This window comes from Jaculus jaculus, chromosome 7, assembly GCF_020740685.1.
Source record: "Jaculus jaculus isolate mJacJac1 chromosome 7, mJacJac1.mat.Y.cur, whole genome shotgun sequence".
In the NCBI taxonomy this organism is placed as follows: domain Eukaryota; kingdom Metazoa; phylum Chordata; class Mammalia; order Rodentia; family Dipodidae; genus Jaculus; species Jaculus jaculus.
Window position 1 is genome coordinate 142147729 of NC_059108.1, and position 15551 is coordinate 142163279.

The following is a 15551-nucleotide window of genomic DNA, read 5'->3' on the forward strand; positions in this document are numbered from 1 at the left end:
GCGGAAAAAGAGGAACGCTTCTAGTTGTTGGTAGGAATACAATCAGTGTGGAAGTTCCTGAGACAGCTAAAAACAGATTTACCATATGACCCAGCTATACCACTCCTAGGCATATATCCTAAGGACTCATTTCACTACCCTAGAGATACTTGCTCAACCATGTTTATTGCCGCTCAATTCACAATAGCTGGGAAATAGAACCAGCCTAGATGTCCCTCAACTGATGAGGTGGATAATGAAGATGTGGCACATTTACACAATGAAGTTCTACTCAGCGGTAAAGAAAAATGAAATTCGCAGGAAAATGGATGGATCTGGAAAGGATTATACTTAGTGAGGTAACTCAGGCCCAGAAAGCCAAATGTCACATTATTATGACATCAAAATAAAAAAGGAGAGACTGATTAAGAGGGAGAGGGGATATGATGGAGAGTGGAGCTTCAAAGGGGCAAGTGGGGGGAATGAGGGAACTACCATGGATTGTTATCTACAATTATGGAAGTTGTCAATAGAAAATAAAACTCATATATCACCTATATTTTCAAATGTAAAGAAGTTTCTACTATTATGTCCTTTTCATAATAAATTAATAGCTTTAACAGACAGCACAAACTTTTTGGTTTTTTCTTTTTTTTTGTATTTCAAGGTAGGGTTTCACTCAAGCTCAGGCTCTCCTGGAATTCACTATGTAGTCTCAGGGTGGCCTTGAACTCACAGCGACTCTCCTACCTCTGGCCCCGGAATGCTGGGATTAAAAACATGCACTGCCATGCCCAGCAACAGCACAATCTTTTAATCTTCATTAATGTATTCCCCTTCAACCTGAGAAAAATCTCTTGCCATAAATCTCTAAATATGACATTTAAAGGGAAAACTTAGCCAGGTATGGTAGCATTCACCTGTCATCCTAGCACTTAAGAGGCTCAGGGAGGAGGAACATGAGTTCAGGGCTATTGTGGGCTACGTAACACAACAAAGAAGAAAGGGAAAAAAGAAAAGGAAAATAAAAACAGAGGAGAGGGCTGAAGAGATGGGTCAGTGGTTACACGCTTGCTTGTGAAGCCTAAAGATCCCGGTTCGAGGCTCGATTCCCCAGGACCCACGTTAGCCAGATGCACAAGGGGGCGCACACACCTGGAGTTTGTTTGCAGTGGCTGGAGGCCCTGGTGCGCCCATTCTCTCTCTCTCTGCCTCTTTCTCTGTCACTTTCAAATAAATAAATAAACAAAAAAAAATTAAAAAAAAAACAGAGGAGAGAATGAAACATGGCTGTATAATCTAGAGGTCCTTGTCACACTGCTTAAGCAAGAGAAAGTATGTCTGACTCAAACAAGTATTCCCTTCAGTCTTTGCGAGCTGCGTGCACTCAGTGTGTCATGAAGCAGTGCCAGCAGCAGTGTAAAAAACAGGGCAAAACGAAGGCTTGCACACATTCATCAAGGTTGGAGCCTGCAGCAGACAGCTCCACAACGCTGGGATGAGCATCTAGCCAGACACAGTTTATGGGCAGAGGGGGTTTACTGCAAGCTTATAGATCCAAAGGAAGTTCCATCAACACAGGAAGAGGGTGCTTACTGCCACCCTCCAAGCAGAGAGAAAACTACAGCAAGCGAAGGCCAGCGCCAGCACACATACAAACCTGCTAGAGCACAGACTTAGTCTCTCACACCTTTGGACTGGAATCAGATCCACCCCAAACACACCTTAGGGCTGAGCACCAGGTCGACCCCCAGTGACACCACCTCCAGCCAGGCAGCTGGAGATCCAAGTTACAAGTTTAATTTTACCACCTGAATCAACAGGGGACATACATTCAAACTAGCACAGAAACTTATCCACAAATGAAGATAATTTTAAATCAGATTAACAATCAATGAGTCCCACTATCCATTTCTGTGAATCAGATACAGATTCTAAGGGCTTACAATTAGCTGACAGGCTGAGAAACAATATTCTGGGAAGTAAAAGAAAAACTGTCTTAAAGACAGAAAACTGCTCTTAGAGTGCTAAATTAATTTTCATTTCACTTGGGTAAATAAACAATGTTGGTACTAAATAGTGTCTATGGACAATATGTCAAACTACAAATTTTTTTTAAAAAATCAACTTCAAATCTAACTACCAATAGTTTGGACATATGATCACCTAAGAATGGCAATGTCCATGTGGTACTTTGAATGCATGGTCCCATAACCTCGTTCATTTTTGTTATTGTTGTTCGTTTTGCAAGGTAGAGTCTTGCTCTACCCCAGGCTAACCTGGAACTCAATGTGTGGTCTCAAGGTGGCCTCAAACTCAGGGCTACCCTCCTACCTTGGCCTCCCAAGTGCTGGGATTAAAAGCATGTACCACCACTCAGTCATTTTTGATTAAGCTTCCTACTTGAGTCCTTATCAGGCAGATCCTGGCTATAAGGGGGTACCACGATCCACCTCTAAGGTGTGTTTGGGGGTGGATCTGAGTCTGGCCTTAAGTAGGTTCCGAGCAGTTTGAGCTTTGACGCGTCCTCCTTGCTTGTGATTCTGGCTTCTGGCAGTATCTCACTAGTATGGATCTATGAATGGAGGCCAGCTTCTTCCACCACTGATGGTACAACCCTGGACTCTGTAAGCCTGAGATAAACCCCTTCTTCCCATAAGCGGGTCTCGCTGGATGTTTTTCTCAGCAATGTGAAGCTGACTACAACAGTGTAGCTCACCTTAAAGGCTGAACTTGGGGAGAGGGTGAAAAGATCAGATTTACCACGGGAAATAATCAGCTCAGCTAAGATAAGATAACAGTGTGTGTTACTCCTTGGCAGCTACTAAAGTCCTTATAACTATTCTTCTCAGGTGTGTCTGGGCTTTTATTTGGACACTAAAGACAATAAAAAAATAAAGAGAAAGTTATGTTGTGAATATTAAAACCTCCTCCATATGTTACAAGATTTCAGAGCAAAAAATTCATTATCCAGAATGAGGTCTACTCATGTTCCTGTCATTAATGAGTCCAAGCAAGCCAGATCTGTCTTGGGATCATCCATCTCCTCTGTTCCTCTGTTGTCTTCATTGTGATAGAAGAGCTACTATACTACCTCACTTGACAAAATTTTCCCAGGACAATTCCCATGGTCAGAATCCTTCCTGGATGGGCTGGAGAGATGGCTTAGCGGTTAAGCGCTTGCCTGTGAAGCCTAAGGACCCCGGTTCGAGGCTCGGTTCCCCAGGTCCCACGTTAGCCAGATGCACAAGGGGGCGCGCGCGTCTGGATTTCGTTTGCAGAGGCTGGAAGCCCTGGCGCGCCCATTCTCTGTCTCTCCCTCTATCTGTCTTTCTCTCTGTGTCTGTCGCTCTCAAATAAATAAATTAAAAAAAAAAAATTAAACAGAATCCTTCCTGGAGGCCCTGGCGGCGCCAAAGCACACTTGAAAATTAGGCTGCTCAGTGGCTAAAAAGCTGCTGCTTCACCCACCTCCTCCTCACCATGGGCTGTGTCCAGACCTCCCAGGTTCTTCTGGAAAAGGCAATCTACACTCAGCTACCAGAACCATCCTCACACATTCTTGCTCTCCAGCCCCTTGAAGTTCGCTTTCCTTCTCACTCCTAATAATGTCCTCACTACAACCACAGCCCCTGAAACTCCTGATCACTCTTCCCTTATTAGAACTTTCTTCTTTTTTGCATTCCAGGACACTGCCCCTTGGATTCTCCTCTTTTTATTCCTTCTCTTCTGAAAATCCTCAGGTTTCTTTTCTTCTCAATTCTACTTCTCTTCTTGGGTGATCTCATGTGTAATCATGGCTGCAATTAATATGATGATGAAAACATTCAAATCTGAACCCATAGTTGTTTCTCTACAATACGAACTCTGTAACTCCAGTTATATTCCAAACACCATCCCTAAGATATCCCACAGGAACTTGACACTCAGAAAATGAAACTGTACTTGCTATATTTTCCAAAATTATCTTCCTATTATTCTTCACTCAGACAATGGCAATCCCATCTACCAAAATTAGTGTCACCACCTCACAAGTTTCGTGGGGGAGTTTCTTGGGGTTTTTCTGGCAATGCTAGGACCATTTCCTAAATCTAATATACCAGATCTCTTTCTTTCTCTCCTTTTAATCTACCTGACCTGTCCTAATCCCTTTTGAGGTATAATTTACATGTGATGAAATGGAAGGGTCTTAATGGTATAGTTTGCTGAGTCTTGATAATTGGATATACCCACCCTCCAATCAAGAGGCACACAAAACACTCCACCACCCAGGAAGATTCCTCATGCCTCTTCCTGGTAAATAGCCTACTCCTTCATTCCATCCCTGACAACTATAATTCTTAACTCTACTACCATAGATTGGTTTACCCCATTATAGAATTTCACATAAATGGAATCATATAGTATATATTCATTTGGTTCAGGCTTCTTTTATTTGGCATGTCCTTGAGGTACATCTATTAGTCACTTTTTTAATTGAAGTATAATTTACATACAATAAAATTCATACTATTAAAGTGAATACTTTGATGAATTTTGACAAATGTTTATGGCTGTTTAAGCTTAACTTCATCACTAGACAGGAAAACAAATTTAAGTTTTTTTGGAGAGAGAGAGAGGCAGATAGAAATAGATAAAGAGAGAGAGAGAACGGATGTGCCAGGCCATTAGACAATGCAAACAAATTCCAGACACATGCACCACCTTGTGCTTCCAGCTTACATGGGTACTGGGGAGTTGAATCTGGGTCCTCAGGCTTCTTACATAAGTGCTTTAACTGCTAAGGCATTTCTCCAGAACCAGGAAAATTTTTTTTATCACACTTTTATATTACTCTGTAATAATTCCCTTTGTTTTAACTATAATGAGCTTTGGGTCAAATTATAATAAAAATTAAATGAGGGCTGGAGAGATGGCTTAGCGGTGAAGCGCTTGCCTGTGAAGCCTAAGGACCCCGGTTCGAGGCTCGGTTCCCCAGGTCCCACGTTAGCCAGATGCACAAGGGGGCGCACGCGTCTGGAGTTCGTTTGCAGAGGCTGGAAGCACTGGCGCGCCCATTCTCTCTCTCTCTCCCTCTATCTGTCTTTCTCTCTGTGTCTGTCGCTCTCAAATAAATAAAAAAAAAAAAAAAATTAAATGAAAAAAATCCTTTTACTCTACTGCTTAAAATCTTCTAGTTTTTATTGTCTGAAGAGTGAATTTAAATGTGTCAGTCTTTACAGTTAGGACCTATACCATCATTCCATGCCAGCTACAGCTAGTCACACTTCTTACCATTTTAAAATGTGCCACCTACTATCTTAACACTGTAGATTACATATCATATTCCCTCTGTTCACACAGCTTTACACCAGCACCCTTAGACAGAGCTGGTAGTAGCCCTGTGTACTCTAAGAGAATTAAAGGCATTCCACTACTTGAACTATCTTTGATCACTTCATATCTGCTCCTCCCTTCCCTGGAAGGCAAAAGCCATATGGCATTTGTCTTATCATTACAGACTGAGTAACCTACCCTATGATTAGCATATTTTTATTTATTTATTTGAAAGAGGCAAAGAGGCAGAGAGAGAGAATGGGCGTGCCAGGGCTTCCAGCCACTGCAAATGAATGCATGCATGACCTTGTGCATCTGGCTTACTTGGGTACTGGGGAATCGGACCAAAGTCCTTTGGCTTTTCAGGCAAGCATTTTAAATGCTAAGCTGTCTCTCCAGCCCTAGAGTTAGCATATTTAAGAAAGGTATTAAGAGGAGCTGAGAATGGAAAGAAATGACTGTAGTGCTCAGTACTGCAATATCTCTATCATACCTTCCAAGGCTCAGGGTACATTGCAGAAGAGGTGACGGAAAGAATGTAAGAGCCAAAGGAAGGGTAGGACTTCTTACAATGTGCTCCCTTGAGACACAAAATGGCCGGCATATCCATGACTTCACAGTGCCTGACACTACCTACACAAGACCTTTGTAAGAGGGGGAAAAGATCAGGATCGCAAATAAATGAGAGACTGAGATGGGGAGGGGATATGATGGAGAATGGAGTTTCAAAGGGGAAAGGGGGGGAGGTAGGGTATTACCATGGGATACTTTTTATAATCATGGAAATTGTTAATAAAAATTTGGAAAAAAAAAAAAAGAGGAGCTGAGAAGATTTCTCAGTGGTTAAAGGTGCTTGCTTGCAAAACCTGCTGGACCAGGGTTCAATTGCCCAGTATCTATAGAGAACACATATATCTGGAGTTTGTTTGCAGTGACAGGAGGCCCTGGCTTGCCCATCAAGCTCTCTCTCTCCTCACAAGTAAACAAATAAAAACAAGAAATACTGAAAAATAAAGGAAAAATAAAAATGTAGGTAAAGAAGCCAGGTGTGCACACAGCTTTAATCCCAGAACTTGGGAGGCAGTGGTAGGAGGACTGCCATGAGTTTGAGGCCACCCTTAGACTACATAGTGAATTCCAGGTCAGTCTGGACTAGAGTGAGACCCTACCTCGAAAAACAAAACAAAACCAAAACACAGGAAAAGAACCACACACAGGGCTGAGGAGATAGCTCAGCAGTTAAAGACGCTTGCTTGCAAAGCCTGCTTTGGTCCTCCAATGCCCATGTAAACCCAGATACACAAAGGAGCACGCCCATCTGGAGCTCATCTGGAGCAGCAAGAATATACAGCTACTCTCTCCAAATTAAGCCTGACCTACATATTCATTTGTTTTTTTTTTTGTTTTGTTTGTTTGTTTGTTTTGGTTTTTCGAGGTAGGGTCTCACTCTGACCCAGGCTGACCTGGAATTCAATATGTAGTCTCAGGGTGGCCTCGAACTCATGGTGATCCTCCTACCTCTGCCTCCCGAGTGCTGGGATTAAAGGCGTGCGCCACCACACCCGGCCTACATATTCATAATAAAGCCATCCATCATCATGAAATTAATAGAGCCCCCTTTTAAGAAAGAAAGAAACTTAATTTACTATAATGAGAAGACCTGGCACAGCAGTAACAAAAGAACTGCCTGCCAAAAATGAGAAATTCTTATTAAGAGTATTTGCTAAAAATAAATTATGGAAAACCCTGCTAAAAGATAGCTTTTGAAAGGACAAATGGGGGGAATATTTGGTGTAGAAAATGGTTCATCCAAAGCCTAAGAGATCATGAAAAATGCCACACCACTAATTCTGGAGACAATCTGCTAACCCTCCCCAGAAATAAATTCCTAGCTGAAGTGACAGTCCCCAAGGCAATGGGAAGTGCTGGCATTATCCAGTACTCAGTCACTGAAATCCTTTTCTATAAAGGAAATTCTTTTCACCTTGGCTTTGGATTTGCACTTAAAAGTGAAGACAGAAGTCTTATGATGGGGTCCAGAAGGAGAACATTTTTTTTTTAAATGGACCAAGATCCCACAGGATAATGAACTTAAATAAAAGAAAAAGCCCAATGTCAATTTGTTAACCAGTCCCATAAATTAATATGGCATCTGGCTACCATACACAAAGGTAGATTTGAAAGGACTATCTAGGACTGGGCACTATGACTGGAGCAGGAAAGAGTGTGCTTTTTCAGGCCCAAACTGCTAGGAAAGATGATATCATTTTTCCTGAGATCTAGTTACAGGAGACTCCAGGATACAGGCCATGCCAAAATGAGTGGACTCATCAGAACTTGTCTTTATGTGGGTGGAGAACGAGCCAGAGGGACCTGGCTCCCAAACTTGGCTTTACCATTTATTAGCCACATGACCCAGGACAACTTACTTAACTTTCTGAATCTTTTTCCCTTGTCCATAAAACAAGTGTTTATGCTATATGGCTGGTAATAGATTACCAACAACATTGTTGAGGACAATCAAGTAGCATCTTCCCAAGTCCCTTTGACAGTAAACTTTCCCCACATCTAAACTGGAGAGAAGGCTAAACCAGAAGAGGGGATTATCTTGAAGAGTGATGCTGACTTTTCTGCTTTTATAGCTGGCATTTTACACTGCTGGAGAAAACCAGATCGCTTCTTCCATTCCTGTGACAATTATTTATGAACAACTTCCTTTAAGAAGGCAGGCTCACCCTGTGAACTGACAAAGGGTAAAGGTAATACAAGGTCAAACCAGATTTGATTCAACCAAGAGAGGGATTCTGGGCATAGCTGGTCCTGACCAAATATGTCACTGGTCCCTGATCTTTTAAAACAGGCCAAGCTGATCATTTCGTAAGTGGCCCCAAAGCTGATCCACATGATCCCACACCAGAGAGGACCAGGAGCAGAGCCATCACTTCAGTCACCTTCACACTAAAGATAAAACCACTGTCATCAGCAACATGTTTAAAGGACAGCTAACATCCTGCTGTTTTTGGCTATTTTTCTTCAACTGGTTAAAAAGCTATTCTCATAGTCAGTAATCTCACAGTGCCAATTTCCTTAGCATATTTAAAAAGCTGCCATTGAAGCATATTATTTTTGTACCACATTTGCTTACAATCTTGGAAGGCAGTAAAAATTAGACCATCAAAAAACATGTTTTATTGGGGGAAGGCATCAAAACTGTATAACTAAAGTCCCATGATCAAGATGAGAGACAGCCAAAACTCATCTTCTGAAGCCCCAATTCTCCAAGCTGAGTTTCTTTCTTCCAAGTTTACTCACTGGCTCTGGAACCTTCAACAAGGGTTAACCTCTCAAAGTCTCATTTTCTATATCTGAACAAATTATTTCTTAATGGCCTTCTAGACCTATAAACATATATAAACAACTAATCTCTGCTAGCACAAAGCAGACACTGGGAAAAAGTTACATGTATAAATAAATCCCTCAATGGTGATACTAAAAGTACCTGGAAACAGCACAGGTGGCAGGGTAGAGAAGAAATCACAGGACAGAAATGTACAGTAATGGAAGACCCCTGTCAACAGACCACAAGATGGAAGGCCAGTCACAACAACCAAAAGAATATAGGGAACCCCATCTCTGTACTCTTCACTTTCCATAAAAGAAACAATGCTTTCTTAAGAGTCAAAAATCTTCTGAGACATTCTCAATTCCTGTGTACTCTTAACACACATGCAAACACAAAGCTTATGCCTTATAACTCAAGCCCCAGGGAAAGGTTAAGAGTAAGAGGAAGGCAAAAAGACACTAAAATATATGTAAGTGAACAAAAGTATATCTCATGGGGAGAGCTTACTGAAGCACACAAAATCCCAGGGCTGACAGGAAGTAGAATTAGAACCACAAAAGCCAAGCACACAGTCAACAACTTAAAAAACTCCAGATGCATGGAGTTTATTGAAACTGGAATCAGACAGGCATGGGAAAGGAGAGCCTTCCTAATGGACAGAGGGATATTTTACTGAGTGGAAGTCACCATGCTTCTTCCTTTCACACTGAAAGGCGTGCTGCCACCAAGTAGGATAAATTACTAAGCTTCCAACAGGCAATCTGCTGACTAAAATAAACAAGGAGATATTCAGTACAGTTTCTGTGATTAGCTATGTAGAACAAAGCCTTTATGCCAAGGGCTATGGGAAGCTTACCTACATGAAAGAGTCAAGTAGATAGAGAAAAGGAACTTTAATATATTTATTTTTTGGTTTTCTGAGGTAGGGTTTCATTCTAGCCCGGGCTGACCTGGAATTCTCAGGGTGGCCTCCAACTCATGGAGATTCTCCTACCTTTGCCTCCCCGAGTGCTGGGGCTAAAGGCGTGCGCTACCACACCCGGTTTTTGTTGTTGTTGTTTGTTTGTTTTGTTTTGTTTTTTAAAGCAGGGTCTCACTCTATCCAAGAATGACCTAGAACTGACTTTGTAGCCCAGGCTGTCCTTGAACTACTACTTCAGCTTCTTGAGTGCTGGAATTAAAGGCATGTGCCACTACACCCAGCTTAATTTATTTTAATCTAACAAAGTATTAGAAGTTGGAGTTAAATTACTATAGCCTCGCCTTCATCCTCAAATACTTTGCAATAATTCTAAGAGTATTAGCCCTTACCAAATCAGATCAACTTGGAAGCCTACGTAAGGCCAACCAAAAGGGAAATAAAGCAAGCACCAATTATTCAGCAGACAATTCCCAACATCCCCTAAAAGCAAAAGATGCTGTTCTACTTAAGAAGGACAAAGCCAACGGTGACTGTGACTGTCATCCTCAAGGAGCTTCCGGCCCACAGGTGAGACACACATAAATGATACCAGAATGTGCAAGACCTCTTGCAGAGTGATGACCACAGAGGTAGGGCTCGAGGACAGGAGTGTAGAAAGATGGTCACCAGGCCTAGAGAGATGGCTCAACAGGTAAAAGTGCTTGCTGTGCTAAAGAAGGAAGGCCTGGGAGGGCCTGAGACTACTCAAGTTCAACTCCCTTGAACTCACATAAAAAGCATGACATGACCAGGCACGGTAGCACACACCTTTAATTTCTAGCAATTGGGAAGCTGATATAGGAAAATCACTGGTGAGTGCGAAGCCAGTCTGAGACAACATAGTGAATTCCAGATCAGCCTGGGCTAGAGCGAGACCCTACCCAAAAAGAAAGAGAGAGAGAGAAAGAGAGAAGAGAGGGAGGGGAGGGGAGGGAAGGGAAGAAGAAAAGAAAACCTTGACGTGGCCATGCACATCTACAACTCCAGTCCATAGTGGGCAAAGGCCAGAGAATCACTGAGACTTGTTGACCAAAAAGGGCTGAAGTGGGGCAGATGCACCATCTCAAGGAACAACATGGATCGGCAATAGAGAAGGGCACCTGAAGTTCTCCTCTGACCTCAGCATACAAGCAAATGATACACTCATCTGTACATACACCACACCATACATAATACACATACACACACACACACACACTCATACATACACAAAAGTCACCAAACAAGTGACCCTTGACTTTGCCTTGAAGTATGCTGGTTATCTACTAGGTAAAGTAACATGAGAAACATGGTCTAGGCCACAAGATTAATAAGCAGGCACATAGGCAAAAGAGTTGGAAAAGGTCCCCAGAGGTCTAGGGAATGATGAGAGGTTTCAACAGAAAAAGATGAAATGGGATAAGGGACACAATGGCTATTAAGAATTCAGGAAGGGGCTGGAGAGATGGCTTAGCAGTTAAGGTGCCTGCCTGCAAAGCCAAAATTGAACCCAGGTTCAATTCCCCAGGACCCACGTGAGCCAGAGGCACATGGTGGTACATGTGTTTGGAGCTCATCTGCAATGGCTGGATGCCATGGTGTGCCTTCTTTCCTTCCTTCCTTCCTTCCTTCCTTCCTTCCTTCCTTCCTTCCTTCCTTCCTTCCTTCCTTCTTTCCTTTCTTTCCTTTCTCTCCCTCTCTCTCTCTCTCTCTCTGCTTCTTTCTCTCTCAAATAATAAAAATAAAATATTTTTTAAAAACAATTCAAGAACTGGGGGGATGGTGCATGCCTTTAATCCTAACACTTGGGAGGCATAAGTAGGAGGATTGCTGTGAGTTCAAAGCAAGCCTGGGACTACAGAGTGAGTTCCAGGTTAGCCTGGGCTAATGTGAGACCCTACCTCAAGAAAAAAAAGGGGGGGGGTGGCTGGAGAGATGGCTTAGCAGTTAAGGCATTTACCTGCAAAGCCAAAGGATCCTGGTTTGATTCTCCAGGACCCACGTGAGCCAGATGCATAAGGGGGCACATGCATCTGGAGTTTGCTTGCAGTGACTGGAGGCCATGGTGTGGCCATTCCCTCTCCACACCCCCCCCAATAAAGAAATAAATAAAACGTATTTAAAAAAAAAAGAGAGGAGAGCAGAGGATGGAGGGGAGAGAAGAGGGAAGGGAGGGAGAGGGGAGGAAAAGGAGGGAGGAGAAGGAGGAAGGGGAGGAAAGGAAGGAATTCAAGAAGGTGGGTGGGTATGGTGGCACTTGCCTTTAATCCCAACACCACAACTTCAAGGCTAGCCTAGGCTACATACTGAGTTCCAAGTCAGCCTGCAGTAGAGACCCTTCCTCAAAAAAAAAAAAAAAAAAAAAAAAAGAACTAGAAAAGGATGTGTGTAAAGCGAATGTGAACACACAATAGGAAAATAGCATCATGAAGCAAGTATAGAGCAGCATGCAGGAGGTGACACAACAGGACACAGTGTTCAGTCAGGTTTCTGACAGACGGCAGTATGGAGTTGAGGCCTAAGGAAGGAATGACGGTGCAAGGCAGATAGCAGGGTCTTCTAGCCTGGGAGGGGAACAGTATAGAACAGTTGATCTGGAACGGACGAAAGGGAAACGGAATCCTAGAAGAGTCAGCTGGAGTCAGGTCATTGAGGCTTGCAAGTTTCTATTATAGATGTTACTTATACCTAGGCAGCCATTGCAAGATCTCCCCTTCCCTTTAAAAAGATCCTATGACCTCCGTTTTTGCTGTATTGTTAGGTTCTAATTTCTCTTCATCTTCTCTTCAGTTTCAATGGTTCCCATACTTTTTTCTCCCCTTTGGTTGTTCGAGATAGGAGGACACTCTCTACTGCAGGCTGACCCGGAATTCACTATGTAGTCTCAGGATAACCTCAAACTCATAGCAATCTACCTACCTCTGCCTCCCAAGTGTTAGGATTAAACATGTGAACCACCATGACCAGCCTTTAAAAAAATTTTTTTTAACTATATTTATTTGTGTGAGAGAGAAAAAGGCAGAGAGAGAAAGAGAGAATGGGCATACCAGGGCCTCCAGCCACTGCAAACAAACTCCAGATGCACGTGCCACCTTGTGTATCTGGCTTACATGGGTCCTGGGAATTGAACCTGGGTCCTTTGGCTTTGCAGGCAAGTGTCTTAACCACTAAGCCATCTTTCCAGCCCAGCTCAGGGTTCCCTTACTTGAATGCCTCTCAAGTACAGACTGTCATAATTCATTAAAGATATCAAGAACTATAATACTGAAGACCAGACATTGGGCCAAGAATGTTGCATGTATCATCTGTATCGTCTGATCTTTGTGGTCCTCTCAGGAGGGATTAGAAAAACAGCAAAGTAGTAAGGGTGCAAATGGGCTTCAAATTAAGGCTATCAAACTCTTCAGCCCATGATCCTTATTTTCCTACTCTCTTGCCTCCTAAGCAAGTCATACTTCCTGTATCCTTGTTAATTATGTTACTCCATTCCATGCTTTAACTATTCTTGCTATCAGTGACACTGGTATGTTTTACTAACAGGCCTGACATCTGCTGAAAGCCTGCCTGGCTTTATGGACATTATATTGGCAATTATTAGTCAGCTCCTACCCATGAAGAAGGCAAATGCATCCAGCATCTTTAGTGTAACAGTCACAGGAGGTTAACAGGTTTCCTGGTTCCAGAGTTGTGAACTGTTGGTTACTTCTTCTCCGTACAACCAGGACAAAGCAAAAGGGAAGGGGAAAAAAAACAAACAAGGAAAGAAAGAAAAGGGAAGAGGGGGAGGGGAGAACCCACTAAAAAGAAAACTAAAACAAAAAGGAGGAGTCATCGGAAAATGGGAGAAAGCACACGCTGGTACCAGCCAGAGCTTCTTGGATCTGTTCCCAGTCTGGCTGCCAGAGCACTCTGGAATATATTTGTTAGAGCTGGATTCCTACACAGCTCAGTGCAGACTTTTTCTGACTGCACTCTGACAGAGACCCACACTTCGGTTCTAATCCCTGCTTTCCACTCGGAAAGTAACTCACTCCTCAGGGGACTTCCAACTGAATTCACCTCTGGCTTGTTGGTAGGGCATGCATCTACTCCCTCAGTTTAGAAGAAAGGCCACAATGTGCCTCTCACTCCTGTGGAATCACGAGTGTCTCTCCCCAGAATCCCATCCCAAATTCTCAAGACCTTCCTTGTAGAACACAATGAGCTCCTTACCAAAACAACTGCTGCGATGTGGAACAAAGGTTTTACAGGCCGTGGCAATAGCTAGTTCAGCAGAGATTATGGTCTTAATGATCAGGTCTTCCACATGAGCCATCAATGCTGAAAAAGAAAATTGTTAATTGAAGAAATACTACAAAATACTACTGCAGTAAGAGGAGCAGATTCCGGTCACAGTGTCATTATGTATGCATGCTCACTCAATGGGCGCAGGCATGTTCCCTCTGTGACTTGACACAGGAGAAAATGTAGGTGACCAGAGTTGACTGCAACAGTCTCTTGTGACAAAAGACAGACATCGACTGCAGAAGTCATTCTTCTCTCCTTACTCCCTATCACCCTGCTCATGTGAGCTAAATGTCTCTTTTTTACATTGATTCCCATTCTGCAAGGCTTAGCATAGGGCCCATTTTGATTCCAAGCCCTGTACTCAAAATCCACTCTGTCCATTCTCCATCTCAAGAACTGGAGAGACAGCACCTTAGAAAAACTTTTACCCAGAGCCAATACAGAGATAGACAATATATTACCAAAAAAGCAGACAGCATTTCAGTCCATAGTTTAGCATTCAAGAAGGACTAATTCACTAAGTACTAAAGCAAAAGCTAATGCCTTCCAAAGCAGAAATAAGACAAGGGGCTGGGGGTATGGTAGAAAGTCTGTTTCCCATCTTGTAAACCACAGGGGAAAGTAACAAGAACAATCACCCCATTGGGCATCTATCTCAGCAGCACAAAATTAGAAAAGGAACTTCTGACAAGAAACCATGGGACAGTTGTACAAGGAAGCAGAATTGAAAAGGAAAAGGGTCTAGTACTCACCAGTCGTATCTCTGCCTTCTTGTTTGAGATACCTAAGCATAGCACTCATGCTCCATTTGTTCCCATAATCCTCTACTTCAGGATCATCACAACTAAAATGAAGGAAGGAATCAAGGTCACATACCACTAGGCCTGGCTGTAGAAATGAGTTTCTGTATAAACAGCCATCCTTTGTTTTTTTAATTTTTAGTAAGCTGTCACTTTGTTGGCTTCTACTTATTTTTTTCTTGGTTCCTTTCTGTACCAGCTTCTTAAATGAAAATTAAAATGAAAACAGTTTGCTTTATTGAAGAGGGTAGAAAAGAAAGTGAATTATTTTATAACCAAACAATTACGTATAAATGAAAGAACCTAAGAAAGGTGTGAAAGATTATAAATGAGTTTAAGAGTAGTCAGGAGTAGTGGCACATGCCTTTAATCACAGCACATGGGAGGCTGAGGTAGAAGGGTGGCTTTGAGTTCAAGGCCAGCCTGAAACTAATCCCACGTCAGCCTGAGCTAGAGGAATACCCTACCTTGAAAAAAAAACTAGGGCTGGAGAGATGGCTTAGCAGTTAAGGCATTTGTCTGCAAAGCCAAAGGATCCCAGTTCGACTCTCCAGGATTCACATATGCCAGATGCACATGGGGGCACATGCATCTGGAGTTCATTTGCAGTGGATGGAGGCCCTGGCGTGCTCATTCTCCACCTCACTCCCTGCTTTCTGCCTCTTTCTCTCTCTCAAATAAATGAATTATAAAAACAAAAAAGGAAAGAAAAGCAAAACACAAACAAAAAGAATACTTAAAATAAATTAACAACAATGGAGCATAACACATCTTGTCTTTGACATGAATGTCACATAAGTCCAGAAAACCATCTCAGATGCCATTTTCAGACCAGAACCAAATTGGGATATGTTAGTAAGCTTATCTTATATTTTAAAAACCATTT

At 42.5% G+C, this 15551-nt stretch overlaps 1 protein-coding gene across 1 annotated transcript in view; it reads right to left on the reverse strand.

Moving 5' to 3' along the window:
- Ttll5 (tubulin tyrosine ligase like 5) overlaps nucleotides 1-15551 on the reverse strand; it is a 254825-nt gene that overhangs the window by 186300 nt on the left and 52974 nt on the right. Inside the window, 2 exon segments of the mRNA XM_045154327.1 lie at nucleotides 13791-13898; nucleotides 14618-14709. Coding sequence (XP_045010262.1) covers nucleotides 13791-13898; nucleotides 14618-14709 — 200 coding nt within the window.